At 43.5% G+C, this 13,766-nt stretch overlaps 1 protein-coding gene across 6 annotated transcripts in view; it reads right to left on the bottom strand.

The window, feature by feature from the left end:
* The window catches only part of DOCK10 (dedicator of cytokinesis 10), a 387,536-nt gene that overhangs the window by 51,407 nt on the left and 322,363 nt on the right, over positions 1-13,766 (bottom strand). For 5 of the 6 annotated variants that reach the window (XM_073579093.1, XM_073579089.1, XM_073579091.1 and 2 more), the window contains exons 44-48: positions 13,299-13,409; positions 10,035-10,250; positions 3,791-3,848; positions 2,902-3,000; positions 738-844 (exon numbers count right to left, since the gene is read on the bottom strand). In XM_073579093.1, the coding sequence (XP_073435194.1) occupies positions 738-844; positions 2,902-3,000; positions 3,791-3,848; positions 10,035-10,250; positions 13,299-13,409 (591 nt within the window). The remainder of the gene's footprint in view (positions 1-737; positions 845-2,901; positions 3,001-3,790; positions 3,849-10,034; positions 10,251-13,298; positions 13,410-13,766) is intronic. The other variant, XM_073579094.1, reaches the window with a different exon arrangement.

The following is a 13,766-nucleotide window of genomic DNA, read 5'->3' as shown; positions in this document are numbered from 1 at the left end:
GCAGCCAATGAAAACCCAAAAGTCATCATCTCAGTAAATTAGAATACTTTATAACACCAGCTTGAAAAAATGGTTTTACAATCCGAAATGTTGGCCTACTGAAATGTATGTTCAGTAAATGCACTCAATACTTTGGCATCAATTACTGCATCAATGCAGCGTGGCATGGAGGCGATCAGCCTGTGGCACTGCTGAGGTGTTATGGAAGCCCAGATTGCTTTGATAGCAGCCTTCAGCTCGCCTGCATTGTTGGGTCTGGTGTCTCTCATCTTCTCTTTGAAAGCGATAGATGCTACTGTGCTGGCAGCACTGCCGTGATTTTGGTGGAGCCATTTTTTTTTTTATCCCACAAAAGCATAGGCATAAAGCATATAGGCATGTATCATGCTACAGTGCAGCTGTCATTCGACAAAGCTAAGTTTTGTTTTTTAACCCCACAATGCAGTATGTAAAATAAGGGGAAGGTCACCTGTCATAAGCCCGTAAGGATGAATATGTAAGCAGAGCAACACATAAAGCCCTGTCCACAGTCCTGCCACAGGCCACCCCACAGCACGAGCATATCATTAAGGGAAAACTACAACTAAAGATTAAACAACAACCACAAGATGAATTTAATCAACCAAGGTATCAGTTTAATCAGTATAATGGCACCAACCTGACAGTTGAATGAGCACAATCCTGCTGACAGGTTCACTTTAAGTACTTTACATCCACGTTTAAGCTTAACTGCTTACCTCATTGTAAGGGGTGTCCTGCATCCCAGAGTCTTCTTTCATTGCCCCTTCTTCCTTGATATTTGGGGTGATACTCTGAAAGGCTGGCCACCCCATGGAAAACAAACCTGTTAATAAAGCCATAGCCTTAGTAGTCTACCTCACAGTGACTGGCAGGGACACAGTTGCATGAGGTTTTACACTCATACATGTATGTTTGACTCTGGAAACATGTCATCTATGGCGACACTGGAAACATGTCATCTATGGCACCAAATCCAAACTTTTAAGTGGTTTATCTTCATTTTGTTAATCCATCAGTACAGATTTATTAAACCTCTATTTTTGGAGTAAGTGTCTTTGATAGTGATAATATAGCTGATGCAAATAAGAAAGCGTTTGGCACAAACTGATTCTGTGTATTGGGTCAAGGGATGTAGCATGCTGAATGCTTGTTTGGTTCATGATACATCTGTAAGCTAGCCAATCTGCTCTGGCCTAATAGATCATATGGAATAGAGTCTTGCCAAGATCCCTTGAGACTATATTCACCGACATGTAGAGTTGCCAATGACTACAGATAAACAGTTCTTACTAAAGGCTAAGTCTGTTGCACTGCATGACTAACAAGTTAACACATCAGATGTGGGTATCACTTCTCACAACCTTGGTCCACATTGCAGGTCAGTGCTCTCTGGCCATGGACAGGAGCAGCATGAATTTTCTGACCTCAGTAAATCATAATATTAGCTTAGGATCCCAGGGGGGGCGGTCCGGTCCGATTGGTGTCGCAGGTCCGTGTCCAGCGCCTCCCATCTTCTTGCGACGCCGCCCTCCTGCTTGCTTCATAGTCCCTGGCATTGCACTCCTGCGCAGGCGTTCTTCTTTGCCCTGTTGAGGGCAGAGCAAAGTACTGCAGTGCGCAGGTGCTGGGAAAGGTCAGAGAGACCCAGTGCCTGCGCACTGCAGGAATTTGCTCTGCCCTCAACAAGGCAGAGAAGTACGCCTGTGCAGGAGTGCCATGCCGGGGAACCTGTGAATCAAGCAGGAGGGCGGCATCACAAGAAGATGGGAGGTGCCAGACCCGGACCTGCGACACCCATCGGACCGGACCGACCCCTTTTGTGAGTATAATAAAACTTATTTTTCTTACCTTGCAGGTCGGATCGGGGGCTTATCTACAGCAATATAGAATGCTGTAGATAAGCCGTGAAAGGCAGTGGCCGCATCTTATAGCGGCCAAAACAGCTGACAGGTTCCCTTTAAGGACATGTAAAACTTGTGATAAAGGTGACCACTAGTTGAACATCACCTTCTTAAATACAACAGTGCCCTATGTAAAACAAAAACTACTTATTTGTAGGACTAGTTCCTCTCCAGTGAAAAAAGTTAGGTCTCTGCCAGCACTTGTGTAACTTTTTTATGTCACATCAGTTCTGCGCCATCAGTGGCCGCTGACAGGCTGCAGCGCTCATGTAACGTAACACAATACTACCCAAGTGCTGGCAGACACAGTGCTGACATTGATCGAATGGCGAGTGTGGTGTTTTTATTTTACATGGGGCAGAGTTGCATTTATGAAGTCCAATTATTACATAGTATCACACTTAAGACATTCACTTCTTAATTGTGATTGAAGAAACATATTGAGATGGTAATTCATGTTAGGGGTCAGACAGACGGACGTATTTTTTTCGTGCGAGGATTGCATTGCAGTGCACGGACTGGCCCAGCACCTCTCCTGCCCTGAGCATGACAGTATGATGTATTCCTATGCAGCGGTCACGCTCAGGTCAGGAGAGCAGATGGTCAGTCTGAGGATTCCAATGAGATCCTCACACCAGGAATGCGTCCGTCTGTCTGCCCATTAGCTGTATCATAACTGGCTGGAAGACAGCAACCCACTCAGCTGAGTGATTGACTAGAATTTGCAATTTAATTTATAATTATAAATAAGGACTTTCGCCTTGCTATATAAATTAGGACAACACATAATTACTTAGTGTGATTAAAAACAAACAGATTATGAATGCGGTTTCTTTTCTGTAATCAGTCCATGCATAATAAGATATGTTGATCACTACGTCAAAATGCAACAATCCAAGCAAACAAAAAATATTGTATTTATTGCAAAAAGTTGAGTGGCAAGACCGAGCACAACACATGCAGTGTTAGGGGCACTCACTTTTTGCACCAGTGGAGATTAGTAAATGGTTATAATCAGAGGAATTTTCTTCGTCCAGTAGCATGCTTGGGGCCTGACAGAATTCACTTTTCCAGTAACCTATAGTATAGCAGTTTCAAATAAACTTCAGTATAGTGGTAATAAAAAAAGTTAGTGCATGCACTTTAATGGAACAGACAGCAAAAACCATGGATTTAGAGGTAACCACGAGATAAAGGGTTTTTCTGAACATTTAAAATGATGAACAAAATGGTTTACATGCAATAAGATAACATGCAAATAATTCGCATTCAGTTAGTCACTAATGTACTGAGCGTCTGAGCCAACATCTACTGGTGTCACCTGATGATGCCCCTGGTCCTCATCTCCAGGTTATGTGATGTGTTGTACCCTGAATACATGATTTACCCCTCCATGTTGTATGGGGACATCACACAGCATTTGCTCTCTGCTACCCCCTTCCTTATCACTTGAGGTATCATGTTTCACATGCTGGGCAGCAAACAATGAAAAATCAGTGTGCAGAAAAGGATATCAGAGAAGCACTTATGAGTGGTACTTGCAAGTATTTGCAAGCAAAGGCAATGTCTGTGAGAAGAGAACAAATGATAGAATCCGTAGCCCCTGATTGGGTAATCCCACCCATGACGAGCCCTGGCACCATCAAATCAAAGTTTCATTATAATGAAAAAGAATTATTTTTAAGCTATCATCATTCAGCATATCCGTACCTTTCTATCATTTTGTAAGCTTGGGGACCCCCTTTTAACATGAGACATGTTTTGACAACGAACAGTAAGTTACCTTACCCAAATCAAGCATTACCCATTTGTTACATTGTGATAAGTAAAGGCTACTGAGGCTCATCTCATTCTCAGAGGTATCTTACCTTTCCTTTTTAAATACTCTGCAATTAATGCAGCAATATGGACGTAACACATGGCAGCCTGTAACGATACAAACGCAGACCAATCATTTATTGTTTTACTACTATTATTTTAGTCTTAAGCCATTTTCATGTGTCAGTATTTCTTTCATTACTTTTCATCAGTATTTACAGGACAATAACAAGAAAGGAACAGAAATACAGAAGAAGTACAAATCTTCTATTATACTTTCTCTATAGCTTCGATATGCTATGCTCTATAACGTTAAAAGGTAACTCGGCTTGTCCTGATATATATTAAATGTGCAGAACTGAAAAATATACATGTGAAGAACCTAAATGCATCCACTGCACATAGTATCTTCCTTCCCCTGCCTAATACTTTGCACGGGGCCAGCTCTATTCAGCAGTCGCCGGCTAGGCAGGTGCTCCATCCGATAGATTTGGAACTTAGGCTGTGTTCACACACAGCGTTTTTTTAGCGGTATTTTTAGTGGGTTTTCCAATAAAACCGCTAAAAATAAGCTTCCCATTCATTTCTATGCATTTTGCACTTTTTGTGCATATTGATGCGTTTTTACCGCATCGCGGTAAAAAACGCAGCATGCTCATTAATTTTGCAGATTTTTCCGCGTCTCTGGCTAGTTCTATGCGTTTTGAAAACGCGCGTGAAAAACCGCATACAAACCGCCCGGAAAACGCGCAGAAAAAAAACGCGCGGTTTCTGGGAAGGGAGTCAGGTTTTTCAGCAGAAATTTTCGGCTACGTCTGCACTTAGCCTTAGGGTATGTGCACATGGTCAGTAAATGCTGCAGGTTGGACTCTGCGTACTTGCAAATCGTCCAACCCGCAGCGTCCAGATGTTACAGCATAGCGGATGGGATTTCAAGAAATTCCATGTCCACTATATGTCCAGAAACACCCGTGGCTCACTCACGAAGGCGGACATGCAGAGCGTCTTTCCAGACCGCAGCACATCTATTTATCTTGCAGAGACTGCAATGGAGGACCTGACATGTTATAACAGGTCCTCCATATGAAATCAGAAGCACATAAAGGTACCAGTGCCCCAGCCAGCTCCGGACACAATTATTCATGTCAATCATTGCACATTACAAGATCAAACCTATTAAGTAGATTTGGTTTCCAGTACCATCTCTATGTTGATAACACCCAATTATACACTTCTTCTGATATCACGCCTGCCTTTTTAGAAAACACCAGTGATTGTCTTACCGCTGTCTCTAACATTATGTCCTCCCTCAATCTGAAACTGAAACTGTCAAAAACTGAACTCCTTGTTGTCACGTGGACCCGTCCTGTGTGACACGACCCGCAGGTCGGTAACTAAATCAACAAAACTGACATGTGAAACTGTCCTATGTGACACGACCTGCAGGCTGGTAACTGAAACAGCAAGACACGGGGGAAGAGCAACAGTTACAACGGTGGGCCCTGCGATAGGGAATGGGGACGTGGAGACCTCATACACTCGCCTGAGTCAGTGTCCCGAGCCCAGGATAGCCGACACCAGATACGGCCCGATCACCTGAGAATTCCAGACCCCCGCAACACACTTCCACTGGATGTTTTTGGTGGCCACCCATACATGCTCGTTCACACACAGGTCCGGACTTGAACATTTATTGCCACATATTCGTTTGTCACAACACGGTGAACTGTCTCTGGAACTGACAACAGAGGCGTTCCCGTGTCACCACACTCACACCCCCCCAATTCACCAAGGGAAACACGACCCTCCAACCCCTCCTACTACGAGGTCTGTGCCTCTCAGGGTTGGCTAATGGCGAGGGTTGAGCCTTGCCCCTATTCTCCTGTAGCATCTCAGCTGCTACCACTGGAGAGGAAGGGGACGTTTGTAGAGGGACGGCAGAGACTGTAGCCCCTAGACAGCAGCCCTCACATGACTACTCCCAGCTGACTACTTCCCTAGTCCACCAATCAAAGACCGGGTTGTGTTTTTTAGACCAAGGGGGGCCCACAACGATAGGTGCTAGATTTCCCTCCAAGACGTAGTATGGCTGGGACACATCCTGATGTCTGCTATGCAGCTCAATGTCTTCTACGACTTGGTTAAACCCCTCTGGCTCAGTGGGACAGAGTTAATGGCCTATACGCTTATGGGTTTGTCCAGCGTCTTACACCTCAGACTATGAGTCTGGACAACCTGAGCATCCACCAGACTGACTTCTGCTCCACTGTCCACAAGCACCGGTATGCCCTCAGGTACCTCGTCAACGATCACCTCTGTTGTCATAGTACCTTCTGAGGGCGAGGCGGAAATATACACTTCATGGTCGTCTTCCTCCACACGACCAGGGGAACAGAGCTTCTCTGACAGTACAGAAGTTTCAGCGTCAGTGCCCTGGACTAAATCATTAGTCTGCTCACTACAGGGACGTACCCCTTCACCTTGGGGAACACCAGGCAGCATCATGGGGACACCGACTCCTCCCACCTGCCTGGATACGTCCACCTGTATAAGCAAGTCCTGCTCCCCAGCAGGGACTCCACGGCACATCCTCGCCAAAGCCGTATATGGACCCTCTAGTTGAGGCAGAGGATAGGCCTCAGACCCATAATTCCGCTGCAGGTGCTGCTTAAACACATCATTCAGCTCCTCATTAACCTCAGTGAGGGCCAGCAGCAACTGCTCACCGGTCTGCACTTGGCCCATGGCTCAACAGAGAAAAATGTTATGGTTGGTGATAATGGCATGTGGACCCGTCCTGTGTGACACAACCCGCAGGTCGGTAACTAAAACAACAAAACTGGCACGTGAAACTGTCCTGTGTGACACGACCCACAGGCCGGTAACTGAAACAGCAAGACACGGGGGAAGGGGCAACAGTTACAACGGTGGGCCCTGCGACAGGGAACGGGGACGTGGAGACCTCCTGCACTCCCCTGAGTCAGTGTCCCTCACACTTCTAACGTTCCCTATACAGACTCATCACCTGTCGCTGAGCCGGAGACCTGTCACCCTAGCACACCCTACACCTATCCCTTGCTAGGGAGCTGGGTGGTGCAGGCACTGGCCCCACTGCTGTACTAATACACACCAGGGAAAAATACAAACAGGGGAAACACCAAAAAGACATATCTTGCTCTGCTGCAGCACCAGGCAGCAGAGTGCATCACCGGATTAACTTTTCGCAGTGGCTCGACACCTCAGAGCCAGCTGCCACCTTGACCATCTCACTCTGCTGCGGACGCTGGGCAGCCAGAGTTCAACACCAGTTTCAGCAGTGGCTCCATCCTTCAAGCCAGCTGCTAACTTCACCTGGTTTCTGCAGTGGCATCACACCTCAGCCAGCTGCTCCCTTCACCGTGGTTGGAATCCCAAAAAGACGCTATCACCAATACCTGCTCATAGACCATGTGACCCTATATAGGAAAAGGGAATGGTCAAATGATCAGGGGCCAAAAGCTGCTAAAATCTCAGTGACCACCGGGGGCAAAACGCAAAGCAAAAAAAACATCAAGTGCAATGACCCTAACGGCCACCGGGGGCAGAACTAGAACTTAAACCACCACAGTGCAATGACCCTAATGGCCACCGGGGCAAAACCAACCTTAAGCACACAGCTAAAGGGAAAAAAAAAAGGTTACTTGTGCATTTATCTGTCATAATCCAACCTGGATCATGACACTTGTGTTTCCTCCCTCTACTAATGTACCTGTGCCCGACATTGCCATCTCCGTGTGTGGTTCCACCTTTACTCCCCAGCAACATGCCCGCTGTCTTGGGGTCATACTTGATTCTGAGCTTTCATTCGCTCCCACATCCGATCACTGGCTCACTCTTGTTATCTGCACTTCAAAAACATTTGTAGAATTTGACCCTTTCTTACTTTCGACTCTGCAAAAACTCTTACTCTTATTCATTCTCGTCTGGACTATTGTAACTCTCTACTAATCAGTCTCCCTCTTACCAAACTCTCCCCTCTCCAATCCGTCCTGAATGCTGCAGCCAGGATCATATTCCTCACCAATCGTTATACCGATCCCTCTACCTTGTGCCAGTCCTTACACTGGCTATCCATCCACTCCAGAATTCAGTATAAACTTATTACCCTCATCAACAAAGCACTCCATGGCTCAGCACCACCCTACATCTCCTCCCTAGTCTCAGCCTACCACCCTACCAGTGCCCTCCGTTCTGCTAATGACCTGAGGTTAGCATCCTCAATAATCAGAACCTCCCACTCCTGTCTCCAAGACTATGCAAGTGCTGCGGGAATTTTTTGGAATGCACTACCCAGGTTAATAGGATTAATCCCCAATCCCCACAGTTTTAGGCGTGCCCTAAAAGCGCATTTGATCAGACTGGCCCACCGTCTCAACGCATTAACATAACTATCTTCTGTGTTGCCCATTCAAAATGTTTTACCATAACCAGGGTCCTCGCATCATGTTCTCACATGCTTTATGCATTTAATATCCCTCTGTGTCTGTACTGTTACATAATTAGGCTGATAACCGGTTCATGCAGCATCACAGGAACACCCGATTCTTACACTCTGGCTGGTCCGAATAACGAAAGCAATTGTTACCACTCACCTTCAGTGTCTCCCCTTTTCCTCACATATTGTAAGCTTGCGAGCAGGGCCCTCATTCCTTTTGGTATCTGTTTTGATCTATGTGTTTATTGTTATGCTATGCTGTAATGTCTATTGTCTGTCCAAGTCCCCTCTATAATATAAAGAATACGTTGGCGCTATAGAAATAAAATTATTATTATTATTATTATGGTAAGTGAGAAACTGAATAGTGACTGTGCATATATGCAGAGACAAAGAGAAAAGTAATCAGCTACTAAGCTTTGAGTCACAGTTTCCATATTTCTTTCCAGCAAAAGGGAAGGTTTATCCTAGAAACACAGATCTCTGTATTCTGCTTAAGCAAAACCATCTGCAGAAAGTCTTCAGCGTGGAGATTCAGAGGAACTCCTGTGCTGTGTCTAGACAATGGCTTATTCCTGCATTAGAATTTCTTTTCTGGGTTGTGTTATTTTGCCGTTTTCCTTTTTATGTAACTGACAACTAATGAAGTGCAAGAGAAGTGTGTTATAAAGCCATAGGCATCAGTGCAAGATAAAAACTGTATGTGATTAAAGGAGTTGTACAGTGAAAACAGGTTATCATCCATAGGTGATAACTTACTGATCAGAGGGAGGTCGACCGGTGAGATCTGCACTGATCGGCAGAATGAGTAATTTTTCTCCCTGATGAGGCACTTTTATCCGTTACAAAATGTAATCAGAGGGTGAATGCACAACTGTCACTCCATTCATTCTCTATGGGGCTACTGAAAAAAAACATGTGCAGTGCTTAGCAGCCCCTTGGACAATGTGGTCAACTAATCACATTACCACTCCATTCTGATGTGCATAAAAGTTCACGATTCAGCCGATCAGTGCGGGTCCCTGCAGTCCAACCTTCACTCAATAACAAGTTATCACCTGCTGTGATACTGTGTATGCTGTGGATAGATCATACCTTTTTCCATCAGACTACCCTTTTAAGACTATAACTGTCATCCAAGCCACATAAATTACTCCCAAGCACTTTGATTGACAGCTTGCTCTCTTCAGATGCTCTGCTCTGCCAAGATAGCTGTCAATCAAAGTGACGGGCAGGTTTACAGCTGCTACTCACAGTATAGTGAGCATTGCTGTGAGCGGTGACTGTAGCTTCTCTAGGCGTGCACCGACAGCTCCTGGAAGGAAGTTTATTTTCTCCTCATAGCCACACTTTCAGTAAGGTGGCCGGGCATCCTTGTAATGTTATTTACCTGCAGATTGACCCTTGGAAAACAGTGTTTTCCGAGGTGAAAGGTTACCTTTAAATCCTTAGGGCAAAAAAGCAATATCAAATCAGTGTGGGACCGACAACTGGTCAATCCACCGATCAGCCTTTACCAGGTCCCGCTGTGCCTGGATCCAGAACAGAACAGCGCCGTACTTTGTATTGTGGCTGTTCTCTGTTACTGCAGCCCAGACCTCTGACTCTACATACCATGTACATTTGGCTGCCATGGGATTGCCTATCTAAATATAGCCTATCCTAAATGGCCAGGGGTTATCCCACAAGTTCTGCACAGCCGGCTTCAGAATATCAATGTTAAAAGCACATTAAAGGTAAATCTTTACATTGGGTACATGTATTACACATGACTCACTACACTGTTGAATAACAGACTACGGATGACAAGGCTTATTTACCTCAGATAGATCCCCATTTCTGGCATGGATTTTAGCCATGCTCTCCAGCCAAGTTCTACGTAGCTCCGGAGTGCTGGCATAGGAGTTTGCTAAGCTGTACTGGAGGTCCACCAACATCTCTGGATCTTTCTCATGCTCCTTCATCTGTGCCGTTGCCATTAATACTGTTCTGATCCTTTTGGTCAGATCTTTCACTTCGGCTGGAAATAGTGTATTCTTGGGAAAAGAAAGTTTTACTAAGCAAGTTTCATTATGGATTATTAATATTTATTTAAAAAAAATAAGTCCATCGCTGTAAGTCCATAAAATCCATTTTCAAAATTAAATGTTTTAAATGTCTGGACTATGACTTAATTGTTTTTATGCTATTTGAAGTTATGGAATACAAGAAAATGGATTTTATGGACTTAGAACGATGGACTTATTTTTTCTAAGTTCTGAAAACTTGCCGTACAGCAGGATCTGTGCGCTCCAGGAGGAGGTGAGCAGACACTAAACTTTTTTGAATATATTAATATTTATTTTATGTCATTTTGGTGACAATACATTATAATAAATGAATGAATTATCATAAATTGTCTAATAGTCATATATGGTATATGCTTGCTTTGGTCATTATTTTAAAGAACCTACCGCACATGAAGCAAATGTCTTCTACAAATGCTCCCATAGTATTTTTAGATTAGCCCAGAGGTAAGATTGTGATTCTGCCAAGGGTGTAGAAAGGGGATAAATTGCACCAGTGATCAGTCTGATGTACACTACCATTCAAAAGTTTAGGGTCACTTAGAAATTTCCTTATTTTTGAAAGAAAAGCACAGTTTTTTCCAATGAAGCTAACATTAAATGATTCAGAGATGCACTATACATTGTTAATGTGGTAAATGAATATTCTAGCTGCAAACGTCTGATTTGCAATGTAATACCTTCATAGGTGTATAGAGGCCCATTTCCAACAACCATCACTCCAGTGTTCTTATGTTACTTCGTGTTTGCTAACTGTATAAGAAGGCTAATGGATGGTTAGAATATCCTTGTAAACCCTTGTGGAAGTATGTTGGTATGTATAGCTGAAAACAGTTTGGCTGACTAAAGAAGCTATAAACCTTACCTACCTAGTTGAGAACCTTGTGCATTAAATTTGTTGGTTCCATTAAACTCTCAAAATGGCAAGAATAAAAAGAACTTTCATGTGAAACTCGACAGTCTATTCATGTTCTTAGAAATTAAGGCTATTCCATGCGAGAAATTGCAAAGAAACTGAAGATTTCCTACAACGGTGTGTACTACTCCCTTCAGAGGAATGCACAAACAGGCTCTAACCAGAGTAGAAAGAGAAGTGGGAAGCCTCGCTGCACAACCGAGCAACAAGACAAGTAGATTAGAGTCAGCAGTTTGAGAAATCGTCACCTCACAGGTCCTCAACTGGCAGATTCAATAAATAGTACATGCAAAATGCCAGTGTCAACGTCTACAGTGAAGAGGCAACTCCAGGATGCTGGCCTTCAGGGCAGAGTGGCAATGAAAAAGTCATATCAGAGACTGGCTAATAAAAGTAAGAGATTTATATGGGCAAAAGAACACAGACATTGGACAGAGGAAGATTGGAAAAAAGTGTTATGGACAAACGAATCCAAGTTTGAGGTGTTTGGATCACACAGAAGAACATTTGTGAGACACAGAACTGAAAAGATGCTGGAAGAGTGCCTGACGCCATCTGTCAAGCATGGTGGAGGTAATGTGATGGTCTGGGATTGCTTTGGTGCTGGTAAAGTGGGAGATTTGTACAAGGTAAAAGGGATTTTGAATAAGGAAGGCTATTACTCCATTTTGCAATGCCATGCCATACCCTGTGGACAGCGCTTGGTTGGAGTCAATTTCATCCTACAACAGGACAATGACCCAAAGCACACCTCCAAATTATGCAAGAACTATTTAGGGAAGACGTAGGCTGCTGTTATTCTATCTGTAAAGGAGTGGCCAGTGCAGTCACCAAATCTCAACCCCACTGAGCTGTTGTGGGAGCAACTTGACTGCATGGTATGCAAAAAGTGCCCATAAAGCCAAACCAACTTGTGGGAGGGGCTTCTGGAAGCATGGGATCATATTTCTCCACTTTACCATAGCAAATTAACTGCTAGAATGCCAAAGGTCTGCAATACTGTAATTACTGCAAAGGGAGCATTCTTTGACGAAAGCAAAATTTGAAGGAGAAATTATTTCAAATAAAAATCTTTTTTTCGAACCTTGTCAATGTCTGGACTAGATTTTAAATTCATTTGGCAACTCACTTGGTTAATAAAAGTATGAGTTTTCATGGAAAACACAAAATTGTCTGGGTGACCCCAAACTTTTGAACGGTAGTGTATACCAATAGCCTCCATATGAAAAGTTTCCATTGAATTCCTTCTCACAAATACCCATTGGACAGGTAACATATTTTCAATATGCCAGTCAATGTAGAGGTTGGCTACAATAGAAAATTTCAAAATTTGCCTCTCTTGTCTAGAATGGGCCTGCCACTGAAAAACCACCCGTTGATGCAGTAGTATTGTTCGCAGATCATGGTGGTACTAAAGCAACGTCATCCAGCTGTGTGGCACCCAGCAGTAAGCAGCACCACAGAGAACTGGTCACCAAATGGTTTAGCCTTTTCTGCAAACAAGAGATCTCAGTGGTTTTTGACTAATCTTCTATATCATGTTCATTTCTCCAGCACAAGAATACACGATCCTATGAAACATCTCTTAATTATTCTGTGCACTCAAGATCTGTCTACATGTATTTAAAAAGAACCTGTCATCAGGGTTTATACCCCAAATGAGTGGCTTGTATATTAAGGTGGTTTAGTACTGATTAAATCCTTACTTTTCTTAATGAAATGTGTTTAGCTGTTTAAGAGAAGTTATAAGTTGAAATTGTATGCTAATGAGTTGCAAGTGCAGTGGGTTGGGCCCTTCACTTACAGTTCTTCTGCCCGCTGCTTGCCTCCTGTCTCTGACAGGTCCCTTATGTTCAGGAGGCAGCAGTGGGCGGGGAAAAGGTAAAGAAGAAGGAGGTCTGCAAATACAATGTCCAATCCCACTGCACTTGCAACACATTAGCCTACAATTTCAACTATGGATTTCTCCAAAATAGATTTGTATAAGAAAAGAAAGGCAAGAATTTAATCAGCAATACAGCACCTTTAAATACATGCCATTAGTTTTGGGGGTATAAAATCCTGATGACAGGTTCTCTTTAAGTAATAGTTTATTCCATTACCTTCATCTGTTTGTCTCCATTTGCAAAGTTGTTGATAATTGCCAGGGAATGTTGAAATCGCGAACCACCAATGCCTGCGTCAGCAATCAGTTGACTTACTGCCTTAATGAGCTGTTAATAGAAACAACATGGAAGCGGATGATGTATTGTGCAACTTCATTCCATCTCCCATTATACTGTAAATAAGTCTAACGGTAAAACGGCATTCAGTTACTGGGACAAATGTATAAAAGACAACTAAGTGTTTCACTACATTATACAGAGAAAAATCTAAACTTACTATATCCGACAATGAGCACTGCAATTTGTCTACTGCATGTTGATCAATCTAATGCTTATATCTATACCATAGTGGAAACCATCATTGGAAAGTATGTGGTCACTATGCCATACTGAAGAGTTAGGGGTAAAATGTATGTACCCAAAGTCTAATAGTGTCCCTACATCTTAGGCAACTTGTGCTGACAG

The sequence above is a fragment of the Dendrobates tinctorius genome, unplaced genomic scaffold (genome assembly GCF_039654945.1).
Source record: "Dendrobates tinctorius isolate UK_male_01 unplaced genomic scaffold, ASM3965494v1 ptg000060l, whole genome shotgun sequence".
Taxonomy (NCBI): domain Eukaryota; kingdom Metazoa; phylum Chordata; class Amphibia; order Anura; family Dendrobatidae; genus Dendrobates; species Dendrobates tinctorius.
The sequence above is the reverse complement of the archived record's forward strand: the minus strand, read 5'-3'. Positions and strand labels throughout refer to the sequence as shown.